General features: G+C 42.5%; 1 protein-coding gene across 1 annotated transcript in view; it reads right to left on the bottom strand.

The window, feature by feature from the left end:
* Positions 1-5,710: 5,710 nt before the first annotated feature.
* LOC120843665 (trypsin-1-like) overlaps positions 5,711-15,253 on the bottom strand; it is a 92,323-nt gene continuing 82,780 nt past the window's right edge. Inside the window, exon 6 of the mRNA XM_040502667.2 lies at positions 5,711-5,863. Coding sequence (XP_040358601.2) covers positions 5,711-5,863 — 153 coding nt within the window. The remainder of the gene's footprint in view (positions 5,864-15,253) is intronic.

Genomic DNA, 15,253 nt, shown 5'->3' with positions numbered 1-15,253 from the left:
TAATAATAATAATAAATATTTTTTTCAAGTTCCCAAAAACAACCAACAGGTATTTTTTTTGGTACACATAATAAATGAGGAAATAAAATAACAGAGACATGGCAAAAATACACAAACGTTACAAATTGGCAACAAGTACTTTCATTTTCATCGCGAACACCCGAGAGTCGCTAAATATATCCACTTCAGCATTGTTGATGCGGTTAAAAAGCAGTTGGCAGCGTGATAAAGGCGAGAGATCACAGACAGTATTATTATTTTACGGCTACAAATTTATGTGACTTGGAAACTGTACAGATTGCATAACATTCCACATGAGAAATTTAGCGCAACTAAATTCTGGTGAAGGGGATCACCCCATGAAGAGGAAGGGCGAACCAACCGCGAGCGGGGAGCTAATAGCGAGGATTGAACTGGCGTGTCCCGTGCAAGTCTGGCGTGTCCCGTGCAAGTCGACCCCACCGATCATCAAGATGACTGTTTCCGCGACAACCGGACAAACTCGGTAGTGACCCGAAGCGCTTGCAGGGATTCTAGGCTGCGACCCGGGAGACCTGATTAGGAGAAGCTGGACTGATAATAGACCCTTTCCGGAATTCAGTCTGGCCACTTTGATCACTATCATCATCATCTTAAAACGGCATATGTGCTATACTGATGGCGGCCTTCTGTTTACTGATGAAGGAAGAAGCTGAGGATGCTCCTAAGCAGATGATTCGAGGCCAATACATTCTAGATGTTAGCGCGGCGTGAAGCAGGTATTGGACGCAAGAGCTGCGTAAGCGTTCATTTCTAACTCGGTCCCAGTCAATCTGTTAGTAGCACTCACTCGGCTTCAAAGCTCCTTGATGTATATATTTCTATCAAGGAGTCTATGTGGGTTGGCGCTTCGTTCCGACTGGCTGCATTTGTTTCGCCATCGACACTAAAAGAGATTGAAAAATAATTGTAGTGAAGTGCACATTTTCGTTTATTTTTTACCTTTAAGTGACGGTGCACCATTAAATAGTGCAGACCGCAGGTTCATTGCCGCCATTAGTATAGTAAAATATCAACTGCCATTTGAGTCACCAGATGGCACTGAATTCCGGAAAGGGTCTATTCACCGGCAAACAGTGGGAGCAACTCTTGGCAGTGACTCGAAGGAACCCACCCAACTATCTTCACTTCCGGCAGGCGCCCGAGGCATGGCCATTTTAACATCGGTTGGTGCCCGCAAAAAGGTTGAATGCAAGTGCCACTGTTGGAGCACATGGATTCGACGACCAAGCAGGCGAACAGCTGGTCCGCTAGGTGGAGCTTCGCGACGGTGACAAGACCGGTGACATCAACCGGAAAATCAAGTCCACAAAAACTGACTAGGACTCAAGTTCATTTACGTATTTTTATATATTTTTCCCGTTTTCCAAATATACTTTCTTCAATCCTGCAACGGTTCAAGCTACTCGTTTTTCACTTGACATGGTGACGAAAAAGTCACCGTTCGCGTTGAGAGAATGCTCTCTTTCTGTGAGGGCCTAGGTAGGTTGAAATATTGAGACGAGGTTGCACTGTTTTGGGGATATGCAGTAGACGCTCATTATTCCAGAAACAAAATTTTAAGTTAGAGATTTTCAGGTCCTTCACAAGAGATGCAACAGCTTTGATAGGTGTCCCTAAAGAGTGACTATCTTATATTTCGTACATAACCGTGTTTAGGTCCTTCGCAAACGATTCTGTACGATTCCGCGGAACACCTGACAGTAAGATTCGTCGTTGCAGTCTCCCGTGGTGCGGAACCTTTCCTACATGTCTCGGAGTTGAGTGAAGTTGGCTGCTATCGTAGGCAGTTTCTGGGATATCTGCTATTCGCGGCCGAGCACCAGTCTGAGGAGCTGTTTGTGTGGATCAAGACCGCTATCGCGGGGCACTCGTGCGGGCAGGAACGGAGCGATTGGCAGTCGGAGAGATGCCCACAAAGCGTATGCTTGGAGTCGAATAGGCGAACGCTCGCCGGAATCAAATAAGGAAAATTGAACGGAAAGGATGATTATTAGTTGAGAAAGAGGACATTGAGCGGGCATTTTCTAAATGCGATAAGGCCTTGGTTGCCTTCAGTGCGGTAGATTTCGAATGATTGAAACTGGCATTTATCGGCGCAATGCCTAGACTACACGAAGATAACAAAGAAAGGCTACAACAGCCGATGTCGGTCGAGAAAATGGAATGTGCTATCTTCAATTTGAACCCAAGGAAGGTGCCGGGCCCAGATGGGTTAAGGTCGGCCTTTTGTAGGAAATTGCAGCATGCATTGTCACCCCTTTAACCGCGGTATACAACGAAGCCTTTGACCTTAAAGCGTTGCCCCGTCTTCCGCGGAGGTGCACACCATTTTAATACCGGAAACAGAAAATAGGGACAAACTTAAACTGGTAACAGCACACCGGCCGATTTTATTTACTAATATCAATTATAAAGTTTGGATGAAGGTGATAGCTCAAAAATTGCAGACTTATTACAGAAATAGTTGGCCCACATCAGACGTGTGGCATTAAGGGTCGAACAATATTCATCAACATACACAAGCGCGGTATGTGCTTTTGTGTTGCGACGCCATGAACGCTGGAGTGGCAGTGCTCCAACTCGACCTGGAGAAGGCGTTTGACTCTGTGGCGCATGATATATAGTAGTATACAAATAATCAAAATTAAACAGATAACGAGCAGCAGATAAGGATCTTAATAGGCTCAAGTGGTTTCCCGCGGTGTTAAGTGGTTCTCACGGTGGTGGCCTTTCAGTGGTTCGCTTAAGTGCTACCGGAAGTGACGTCATCCCATTAAGTGCTCCTTAAATGACTCTTGTTTAGTGGGTGTTAAAAGCCCGTTCACACTCTTGCGACCTCTTAAAAACTTGTGCCTTGGAACTTCTTAATATCTCTTACAACGAGAGGATACACTGACATCATCTATTGGGTAGCAGTGCAAAGTTGGCGGTCCGGCATATTTTCTATTTCTCCCCCGCATTATCCTTTCTTTCTTGGCTCGAGGAACTTTTGTAAACTTTATGAACGAGCCTTTCTTATAGGTGTTACGCACATTTGACCCCGAAAATCCCGCAAACCCTTCGCTCTTGTGAAATGCTGTTCCAAGCTCACCGCACAAATGGCGCCAGCATGCCAGTGTGTCGTCTCGTCTAAGAAATTTTAAGAGGTTTTAACAAGTCTCGTCTCTCTCGGTCGTACTCGGTTGCAAGAGTGTGCAAGGGCCTTTAGTGTTTCCTTTATAAAGTCATCCCTTTTGGTTGTCCACATTCCCGCCTTAAGCCCTTGGGTTTCTGAAGTATCAGCCGCTTAAGTGGTTCGCTTAAGTGCTACTGGAAAGGACGTCATCCGTTAAGTGCTCCTTTTGGTTGTCGGCGTTCCCGTCTTTAGCCCGTGGTTTTGCGACGTTATCCCCATAATTCCACCGTGACGATACATTTTTATTACTTTATTTGTATGTTACTAAGTCACCCAGTTTTTCTAGAAAAAATAACTCCTTCGCATGTGGGATTCGAACTCGGGAGAGCCAATCACATTGCATTTATGAGCCAACTATCTTTGCAACCGTACGCTTTAGTTCCAGCGTGAATGAAAGTTATAGTGAATGATAACTTTTCAACACCGTCTATTGAAGAACATGACAATCTTTTGAATTGAGGGGGAAAGTTTTGAATGGAGGTCGCGACCGCCATCTATTGGAAAACACGACAGTCTTTTGAATTGAGGAGCGAAGAACGAGCTCTTCCATGGGCATTTACTGTGCCCTTTAAGAACATTTCCAAAACTCGCCCCAAAACTCGTGTCACCTCTAATTTTTATTTCGCGTCAGACATTGAAAAACATTCGGTTACGACACCAACAACGACCGTTTTGACGCAAGCTTTGAATATTAAAAGTCATGCGTATAGATTAAAATTATAGTAATGATGAAATGTGTTGGAGTGCTTCGCTCGACATCTATTTCAAGCACGCATGCAATGCCAGAAACGTAAATATTTTGGAAGCACCCCTGAGGTTCTGTTTATTTTATTCTTTATGTAGCGGAAACTTAATCGCGGGACGCAACGTCGCATCGCGGTCTCCAGCTGCATCCGGTAGCAACTTCCTCGTCTCAGCAAGCAGGCAGAGAACATAAAGTTACCCTTATGCGCTCGAGAGCTACCAAATGCCAAACATCCTGTCTTGGTTCTATTTTGAATGATTGAAGGATTTCTAATCGAGGCAACTCTGCTTGGCCCTGAGTGCAGGTGTCAGATAGCAACGGCAAAAAGAAACCCGCCACTTTGCCTTTGCCTAAGAGAGAATATTTTCTATTTCACTGCTTGGCAGAAGGATATCAACAGGAAACGATAATATTAGGAGCGTTCATAAAAGGAGCTCTGGGCTGGGGTTGAGATGTGGCTCGTAGTGCGCTTACGAAGGATCGACGCTGCGGCTGGTCTGACAGAGAGACCATGGAAAGCAAAAATTTACATTTTTAGGATGTTTGTAGCACTGTGTGAAACGTCTTGGAGATATGAACTCATCCATACACTTCCGTGAATGCAAGACATTTTTTTTTTCATAATTATACCTTCAAGGCATTGTGTAACATAAATTTCAAGCAATTGTAATGATTACAGTTTCACAAAAATATCAAATAAATAAGAAACATATAACATTCTATTTACAAAGATTCCATTTGATCACAAAAGAGCATTCACGATTTACAATGGTATTTGCTTTACATAAAAAATATAGAAGACTTTATACAAAGCATCTATAACTGATTGCAGAAATTAAAGCGATTATCAAACAGCACATAAACATAGGCGTCAATCAGTCTCTTTGTTCAGCTTCACGTTGCCATTATTAGTAATGTTTTTACCCCATCCGTGCAAATAAACCGTTTATCGTCAAATACATTTAGGGCAATCCTTTCTACTAAGATTTACTCTCATTAAGCTTTCGAGCAATTAGGTGCTGTGTCACTCTGAGTAATGATATTGTTTCGAGTGCGTGTCTATAAACGTGATATTTCAGCTTTCGTGATTTACACTTTTTTACTTATTTTGCACTTACGTAGTTTGTCTCGTTCGAAAGTTTAAAAGCGCAAAGCTTAGGCTTTAGACAACAGAGTGACAGCAGGTAGGTAGTTCGGTGCTCGTTTTTAAACACGCCAAGCTTCATTTTGTTTTCCCTCGAAAACAGTTTATGCCCTTCGGGATATGTAGATTTGTCCAGACATCTTTCTCTGAGCTGTAGCAGCTGCTCATTAACTCCTGAACCATGAAGGTGCAAAAAAAACGAGTCCGTGCCAGCATGCAACGCCTTTGCAGAGGGCATAACACGACGAAGAGCGTTATGAAAAAGTCGTACATGACGGTCTTGAAAGTGTCAAGTATTGATAATCCTGCATAGAGTGGTTAATTGAGCCTTAAAACTGTTGGCGCGGACTGAAAAATTACAACCTGCGAGCTTAGGACTCGAAACTGAGTCAGTTAGTGATTTGGATTTTGAAGCATTTCCAGCACGTCGTCCTCTTTAACGCAAAGTTTAATGTGAACATGTTTGCGTGCATTTTCAATCGTTTGCCATATATGCTGTTCATGAAGAGTTTGGAAAGACTCTTTTGGAACGAATTGGTGGCTTGTTTTCTCATGTTGTGATTCAAGTCGATAAACTCCCTCAGGAACGGACGCTGGGAGAATTTTAGTACCGCTGGAGTTTGGTGACTTTTAGTTCCAGTCGCATGTAGAGCTTCATGTTCCGGTAATACAAAACGTATTTTATCTTATTATGCAGTGTCAGTAGCAGCTCTTTAGTGACTTCCTTTTTTGACATGTCAAACTTGTCTATGACCTTCTGTTGATAATCAGACAACCAATGATAGCGAACGCTTTGTTTCACCGGGGCCAAGGGAAGTCCGAGTGAGTGTCGTGCAACTCATGCGGATACCTCAGGTCGACTTAGAGAATGTATCCCGTCGCTGCGTCGTTCGGAACTTGCTCGATACTTAGAAAGGCGATCTCGTCGTCGCTCATCCATTCAAAGTCTCCCACAGAAAGTGGCTCTCTTATTTTTATTTTTTTTTTTTGCTTAATGTGCCAACAAACAGCGCGAGGCTTGATTAGTGCGAACATAATAAAAGCAATAAAAGAACGTATACAGGCAGACAAGCAAGCAAGACCTGATTTAGATAAGATAAAAGAAATTTAATAAAACTGCGGAGAACAACAGAGCACAGATGCTTGTCAAGCGGCAAGCAATGCTCTTCTAAAATTAAAAAAGGGTGAAAACAATTCTAAATCACTCCTATTGCAATTATAAAGGAGCTGAAGGCGTGTCACCGGGGACTGGACACCAACTTTCTCCGGGTAGAAAAGTAAGGAAAATCTGATACGCTTTTGAGGAACACTGAAAGAAATCGCACTTAAAAGTAAAGGTGCATCAATTGTGGCGTTCACTATCTTTCACAAAAAATCCATGTCTCGCGCTAATCTTCTTTTGTGCAAGGGTACCAGGTCAAGCAGATTAAGCACGTATGCATAATCAAAATAAATTCGCTTCCCAACCCATTTATCGTAAATAATACGCTTGAGAATACGCTGCCCTTTTTCTAAAATACATGATTGAGTCTTCTAAAATACATGATTGAGTCGATCCAATGGTGATACTTACGAGTGAGCAGAGCTCAGATTTAGACAAAACAACGACGCGAAATGGATGGATCATGGTAGCGTTAGTACGAAAATTTCGCGTCATTGAGGAAATAGCGCCTAGCATCTGGGTATAAGAATCGTTCACAACTATCGAAACATGCTTAGTAAATGAAAGGCGGGAATCAAACAGTACTCCCAGGTTACGAATAGTATCTGGCCTTGCGATAGCTGAACCTAACACGGTATAAGGGTGCTCAATGCAGCTTGTCTTACGAGTAAAGGAAACAACCTTGGTTTTACTGAAGCTAAGTACCAAATTATTTTTCAGGCACCAGTTTAGAACTGCCTCAACATCGTCTTGCATTATTAAGCAGTCAGTAGTTGGATAAGTTTCGCGATAAATCTTAACATCGTCTGCAGACTGCAGCATTTTTAATGCTGCACGCCGTCTACCAAATTATTCACAAACATGTTGAATAACAACGGCCCTAGATTGGACCCTTGAGGCACTTCAGTATTTAAAACGTATGAGGCAGAAAAATACCCTTCATGCAGCACTTTGTGAGGTCTTCCGCCGAGATAACTAAACAACCAACTGTAAAATGACATAGTCATGTCCAAAGCTGAAAATTTGGGAAGTAACAACCTATGATCTACGAGAGCAAAAGCTTTAGAGAAATCGAAATAAATGGCATCAACTTGTCCTCGGGACGTGACCTTAGGTAATGTGTTCCAAAAGTGGTACAAGGCTTGTTTCTACTAAACGCCCTTCACAAGAACGATGTTGGTTGACGCGTACAACCCACTAACGTCCAACTGCAAAACTTGAGACTCTTCTTGCTGCGGATTATATTCGTCAGTTCCCGGGACGTCTGCGACAGCGTGGCGTGTCGTGCATGGGGTAATCCCCCTTCCCCCCTGAATTTCTTTCTATATCATATGATGGGCGTTTAGATCGTCAATTAATTGCAGTGTGACCCTTCAGTGTTATAATGCGCATGGCATGCTCAACGATGGCAGGGACACGAAATGGGAGGCCTCAATTTTATACGTGTCCAGCGTCCACCGTCTGAAGTTTTGAAAAACGTCAGCCAGTAGGAGGCAGTCTGTCTTGAGGTTTACGTTACTGTATTCTCCGAGGTTCTTTAGGCTCATCGTCTCAAATACGAGTTGTGCATGCCTGTGGTCCTCTTCGCTTATGTCACTCCCATTTAAGGGGGGATGGTAGGTAAATACAACCCAAAAATAGTTTTTTTTAATATTAGAACCAAAAAATACTAAGGTTCATACAAAACATATTCTCCAAACGGCACGCTCGTAGCAGCACCAGAAGTATTTTAAAAATAGTGTCATCAATATACTATACGCATTTTAAAGTGGGCGTGGCTTAAGAAAGCTTTCTTTACATTGCAACTCTCATTGAAAAAAAAAACGGTGCAACTGGAAAGAAAAGTTGTTTCTAATTGATGCTACTGACAAGACATTGTGAAAAATTAGTTTTCACGATGCAGCACCGGAGCTTCTACAAAGGTGCCTTCATGGGCGAACCCAGAAGTCTAACGAATCCCTGAATAACCTGATCTGGTGCAGGTGCCCAAAGACAACATTTGTGGGCGCATGCACAGTAAAAGCAGCCGTGTATGACGCGGTTAGCTTCTACAACAATGGCAACCAAGCAAGGAAGCAAGTGTTTGAGACTTTAGACGTCACACCTGGAGTGTTTTGTAATGTGGCCCTGAACAGGATGGACAAGGCCCGAATAGTCAAAAGTGACTTTCGGATCTCTGCTCAGAGCAAGCGAAGAAGGAAGGCCAAAGCAAGTGCAAGGAAAGGTTTTGCGAAGAAATCTGAAGCAAATGATGCTAAAGACTACGCACCAGGTGCATTTTAGGCTGAGCGTTGAACAACTAAACTTTCAAAAGTGATTTGTGAAAAACGCTGTTCTTGCTCGTATAAGGAACATTTTCTCTCAAACAAATGAACCTTTTCTTGTAATATTTCTCTCGTGTTTTGCTGCATAACCTGCGCATCTACTGAACTAAAAATATAATATTTGCATGAAAACTTTTTTTTTATTTACAAGTTCCTCAAGGCAGAAAGCACATAAGTTGAAGTATCAAAGTTCAAAAATTGATTCTGAACTACCTAAGCATTTCAAACTTATTATTTTAGTTCAGTCAAATGCCAATACTGTATAGAAAGTGTGAGAGAAGTTTCATCGTTTTATTAGCATTAGTTATATTTTAAATGTCCCTTGACTAAGTCAAGAAAACTTCTATTTCAAATTTTTATGAATACAAAATACCTCAATAGTTTTAAATAATATTTTGCTTGGAATAGCTAGAAGGACAGCAAAATATGCCCAGAAAGCTTAAACCGTTTTTACCCAGAAGGAGCTGAGATAATGGCAGAACATCTCGAAGTCGCATGTCGGGGTACTATCCCCCCTTAAGCTTGTTGAAAAAGGCTTCGCGCGGGTGGAGACTCTGCTCTTTTTAACAATCAACGCTCGTGATGTAGTTGTACCAAAACACCCCCTGAGGAGCCAAAAGCTGCACAATATTCGGAAGGGACTTGCGAAGGCAATGAAACTGCTCTATTTCCTTCGAGTGAAGGTTTTGCAGAAGAGGCTCTAGGCTTGCGTTGATATTGGTAAAGCTATCGATAAAACGGAGGTTCTCAAGCTCGAGGAAAAGACGTTCATATTTTTGGAGTGAAAATTTTTTATCTTTCCGATAATAAAGCTTAGGTCGTACGAATGGTTATGTTCCACAAGGGGAATTGTTGTCTTGTTAACCCGATGGGTTAAGTTATAGTGTGATCACAGGGCATGTCTGTGCTTTCCGGTGATCTGGTCGAGGTCACGAGCTTTAATTATTTTGCTAAAGGTTTCAAAGCAGATAGCACACTTGGAGAAGTAAGCATGGGTCACTTCATTTTCGGGCGTCATTTGAAGCTGTATTTTACTTAACTGTACCAGTCGAGGCATTTCCTTTACAGGTAATTTAGAACGGAAATAAATCTTTCAACGCAGTCCGGTACGCGTTATAGGTATTCCTCGACAATAGTTGAGACCTTTGAGAGGATTACAAGCAGACAAAAAGAGCTGGGGACGTGTTTCACATAGATGTTTCCCGTTCTCCCAGTTGGTTCAAATATTGCCTAAAAGTCACAAACTCAATAGTAAGGAAATGCTTATATTACGTGTGTGCATTTGAAGCAGAGCTCATTGCCCTTACGTGGGAAAACTTGTTCCTGGCTTTTTATCTCTACACAGCGATAGGTGACCAGAGAGTGAGGCTTTTGATTGAAAGCCAGTGAGGCAACTTTTACATCGTACATGTAACCTGGGAGCCTCCGGGAAGAGACCGGCAAGGTTCGTAATTGTCGCGAACTGATTGTCGATAAGAAGGAGATCGACGTTCTTCTCCAGCTCACCCGCAACGACTTTGAGTAGATAGATTAATTTTTGGCCATTATCCAATCCGTACACGTTGATGGAGACTGCATTTTTTCGTTCAAATGTCTTAACGCCTTGTGGGAAAGTTACGGAAAACGTCACTGGAAACAAGTACTCGCCCATGTGCTCACGGTATGATTATGCACTCTTTTTTTCTGTAAGATCTTTTAGCGGGGTGTAAAGCAGCAAGCGCCGCTAACGCAAAATACATGTCCCGCTCAGATTCATTAAGACCCTCGGTTATATTCACGCGACACTGCTTTGCGGAAAGGTCCTTTGGGAGAGGAACGGCGCAATTCAGAATTGGAGGAAGGAAGCGGCCCAAACTGATGCCGCAAACCTGTATGCCAACAAGAAAGAAACCGCATCCTTGCTCCGGGTAGTGTTCCAACCTACCAACTATTTCAGAGCAGTCTTGCCGCAAGGCTGTCTCGATATTAGAATTCATAAAGGTAGTGTGGACAACACAATGGAAAACGTGAACACTAATTTCGATCTGATCATCAGGGAGGAGACGTCCGAGTTCTACAGTAAGCGTTACAAAAAATCGCAGCGGCAAGCCAAAGTGCCTAAGCACCCTTGCGATTTCCTGTCAACGCTCCCTAAAAAACGTGTACACATCATAGGACTCGGTATCTCTCTCATGCAGATGGCGCTCAAAGTATGCAGTGTGATTTAGAAGAACGCATTCTCGTTCATAAGACGGCATGAAATTTTCCGGAGCCATGTTATGCACTTGAGCTAGGCGAACTTGCAGCGACTCTTCACTGGAATACTGTTGACGGTCGGCGGGGCAACAAAGATGGCAGGCATCCGTGCTGAAGCCTAAGAAAAGATAATGTTAGGGGATCGTCCGGCTCTTTTTCATTGTTCCAAAACCTGAACTTTTTTTAAACATTTCTTTGATGTCATCCTTTGTGAACTTTAGAAATCGCTTGGGAAGAAAAACATTTTTGGCAACGTCATATAAGTAAAAGGTGAAACAGTGGTTGGGCCGTACCTCGTCTCCAGTCGTCCTATGTCTATAACACCCGGTTTTACAATTATTGACACCACTGCAATTTACAAAGTTTGGTGTTTCTTCAAGTGATTTCAATTCTTCAGTTAGGTCAAACATTAAATTTCACAGCGCTTACAGGTTCCTTGCTTGTCCACTCTCTCAAGGTGCCTTGCTTGTCAAATCCCTCAGTCTAACGCTGCTTGTCCACGTCCTTGAGGTGTCCAAAGAATTGAATGGAGTTTCAAGGGCTCTAATGAAAAAAAATTATCATTAGCAAAGGAAAGCAAGGTATCCAGTTTTAAACTGTTTAAATTTTTTTGTGACGTGCCGTCTAAAGCCAGGAGCGGAGAACCTGCGCTTTTATTGAAAGTGAATGAAGTCATGAGCATGCTCAGCGAGAAAGAGGAACTTGCACACAACCTTATCGATGCCTCCCAGGCTGTCTAGATGGTTTCCTGACCGAGGAAGTCAACTTTGCATCGCTATGTATCGATATCTAAAGGATGAGCGTGCTCTTAGGAGCACTCGCCCCACCTCGCAAGAGACAGGATATGCATCCGACTATAGGACAGGAAGAAAAGAGGGGCCGCAATTTTTACGGAAATTATCAAGGTTTTCCATAAAATGTGAAAGGTAATTTCTCAAACCCAGAAGCAAAGGACCTTCAAGTTCATTCAGAAGAATTCCTGTCTACTCAGTTGATCGAAAAGTTATTCGAAGATGAATTTAAGCTCAATTCGGACAGAGTGCTTCGGGAGCGTGAATTGTATAGAGGTGCAGCCCAAACGTCTGCTGTACTTCATGCAGATAGTGGATCATCCGACATCGATACACATCTATTACAGCAAGGTCTGGAGGAGTACGGCAATTTGAAGACTTACAATCAAGAAGGACTATTTGTGATCAACCTACTGGAAGCGATGTTGGAGCGCTCTGACAGCATGGTCCTGAATAAGGAGGGTCCTTTCAAAGTCTTTTGCAACGAGTGCGACGCCTTTGTGCGCCAAACTTCCGAATATTCCACGACGTGCTTCCCCATTCCAGCGGTGGAAACACTGTTCGACTTCTGCAACAGTTACTTAATGCCAGAGGATCGAGAGGACTATGCATCTGCACTCACCATCAAGATTGATGACTCCCCCTAAACAACCTGTATATCGAGCGGAGAGCAGAGTACACCCAGTAGCGGATTCAGAGGAGGGGTCCGCATGTCCTGACTCCCCCTCTTGAATTCGGCATGTCTAAAAAGTTAGGGCGTGGAAACGGGAAAGGGGAACATATGATACGTTGACCAACACCCCCCCCCCTCCCCCCCCCCTCAAGAAATACCTCCGTCCAGTTCAAGTTCAAGTTTTATTCCCCTCAAAGACGTTCGTTCGAACGTATTACATGAGGGGGGATAGAAAAATACAAACAAATGCAAGATGCAATGGCAATCAAAGAACTAACTAAGGTTAAAAATTAACAAGCAAAAACAAAGAACGAACTATACAGGATTCGGAACAAAGTTTACACAAACCGGGCACAGCGGCACTGGGGACACAGTGCGCAATTTGTAGTAAACACAAGCAGATATGGCGCTGAAAACATATCATGGTACCAAAGCCGAAGATTTTTCGCGGAATATAATTTCGTTCTGTTCATTGACTATGTCGTTTGGGAGAGAATTCCAATTTTTAATAGACAGAGCAAGAGGAGAGTATTTGTATCTATTAGTGCGAGCGAATATAGGTGCAATTTTTAAGGAATGATCATGATTCAAAGAAATGTATGAGGCAGGCTTACAGTGAGTGAGCATGAATGATGGCATGTTGTAATAAAACTTATGAAAAAGAGTAAGACGAGCGACTGTCCGACGTGATTCAAGAGAAGTTAAATTAGAAAGAACCTTTAGTTGGGAGACACTGATTTTCGTACTGTAGTTTCAATGAATGAAGCGGACGGCCTTATTCTGGACTGATTCTAGCCTATTAATAAGGTAAAGTTGATGAGGAGCCCATATGGTGCTAGCAAATTCAAGTTTCGATCTAACGAGGGTTTTATATGCAGTAAGTTTCTCGTCCTGTTGAGCAAGGTATAAATGCCTTCTCAGAAATCCCAGAGTTCTTAATGATGTATTAACGATGTTTTCGATATGGGCTTTCCAGGTTAGATCATCGGTAAAAGTGATACCCAAGTACTTGTATGATTGAGTGGATAAAATAGGATCGCAAAAGATTGAGTACGAGGGATTGTGGTGTTTTGAGGAATTAAAAGAAACGAGCTTGGTTTTAGTAACATTTATGTTCATTTGCCATGTTAAGCACCATTCACCCAAGATGTCGATGTCGCGTTGCAGGAGCTCCGAATCGCTAGGATGAGAAATTCGGCGGTACGGTACACAGTCATCAGCAAAAAGCCTCACTGATGACGAGATTAGTGAAGGTAAGTCGTTTATGTAGATGAGAAACAAAAGTGGACCTAAGACGCTGCCCTGTGGAACTCCGGATTCAACTGTAATGGCGGGCGAGGACGTGTCATCTATACATACATACTGCTTACGATTGGTGAGAAATGATGAGATCCAACTGACGATTTGGTCATTTGTGTTTAATTGAGAAAGTTTTAGAAGTAAGCGTTGATGGGGGACAGTAACAAAGGCTTTAGCGAAATCAATAAAAATTGCGTCAGTAGTATAAGAGTCGTTAAAGTTATCGTGGAGATCTGTTACGAATTCAAATAACTGAGTATCACAGGAAAGATGTTTGCGAAAGCCGTGTTGTTGAGGGTGAAGATAGCTAAAGTTGTTAAGATAGTCCATGACTTGAGAGTAGATGACATGTTCGAATATTTTACATGGTATGCTTGTCAGAGAGATGGGTCTCTAATTTGAAGGGTCGTTGCGGTTTCTATGCTTATGTACGGGGATGACTTTTGCAACTTTCCAATCGACCGGCAATTCTGACAAATCAAGTGAAGCTTGAAAAAGGCGGCACAAGATAATTGATATTTTGTCTTCGGTTATTTTGAGAAAGTTAGAGGTGATGTTATTGTCCCCGCAAGCCGAATTTTCACGCAAACGTTCGATGACGTTTGCTACTCCGTTTGGTGCAAATGTTATGTCATCCATGCTCGTGCCGGCACGGCACAACGTGTGCGGTAATGGCAATGACTCATCCGTGAACACGAAACTAAAGAACGAGTTAAATATGGTTGATCAGTCATGAGGTGACAAAATGGTTCCACTACTATCGTGGAGAATGAGTGAGGGGTTATGTTTGCTGGGCGAGACCGCTTGCCAGAACTTCCTTGCATTAGTAAGTAACATGTTAGCCAGGTCGCGATTCAAAAATTTGAATCTACTCTTCTTTATCTCTAACTTGTAAGTTTTTGCACTTTCGTTATATTTAGACCACAAGTCAGGAGTGTCTCTTGACTTGGCTAAAGAAAATAACCGTTTCTTCCTCTTTAAAAGTTTGTTTATGGTAGTTATTAAACCAAGGACTCTTTAAGTTCTTATTAATGAAAACTACCGGAACACACTCTTTAACAATTTCGTTTATTTTATACTTCAGTAGCGCCCAGTTCTCAGATACAGAACGAGTGTCGAAGAATTGCAGGTACTCGCTTGAGAATGAGTCAAAAGAGCATTGCAGTTTATTGGCGTTCACCTTGGAAAAGTTTAGGAATGTTTTTCTAATGATATTCCGCTTAGCCGGAGAGAATGTAGAGTTGATAAGAACAGCGTTATGGTCGCTAATGGTTTCTAATATATGACAAGCAGACATACATTCAGGGTGTGATGAAAAGAGCAAATTAAGAACGGAATCACCTCGTGTAGGATCTAAAACAATTTGAGTAAGGTTTTACGACTGAGTGACTGCCGAAAAATCTCGGCACTCAGATGAATCACGGCAGCCTGCGCGAAGCGAACAGTTACTCCAGTTAATCCCTTGATAGTTAAAGTCTCCGGCAAACACTACTGGGCATCTGGGATAACTACTGACTACACAGTTTATGCACTCGTTAAGTTTATCACTGAACTGCCCAGAGAATGATAGTGGTCGATAACACACTCCAATGATAATGTAGAAGCATACTAATTTCACACGAACCCGAATTATCTCAAGTTCAGATGCGATTTTAAGGATGTC

The sequence above is a fragment of the Ixodes scapularis genome, unplaced genomic scaffold, assembly GCF_016920785.2.
Source record: "Ixodes scapularis isolate PalLabHiFi unplaced genomic scaffold, ASM1692078v2 PGA_scaffold6__148_contigs__length_123643588, whole genome shotgun sequence".
Classification (NCBI taxonomy): Eukaryota; Metazoa; Arthropoda; class Arachnida; order Ixodida; family Ixodidae; genus Ixodes; species Ixodes scapularis.
Note: the sequence above shows the minus strand (reverse complement) of the source record. Positions and strands in the feature narration are given on the sequence as shown.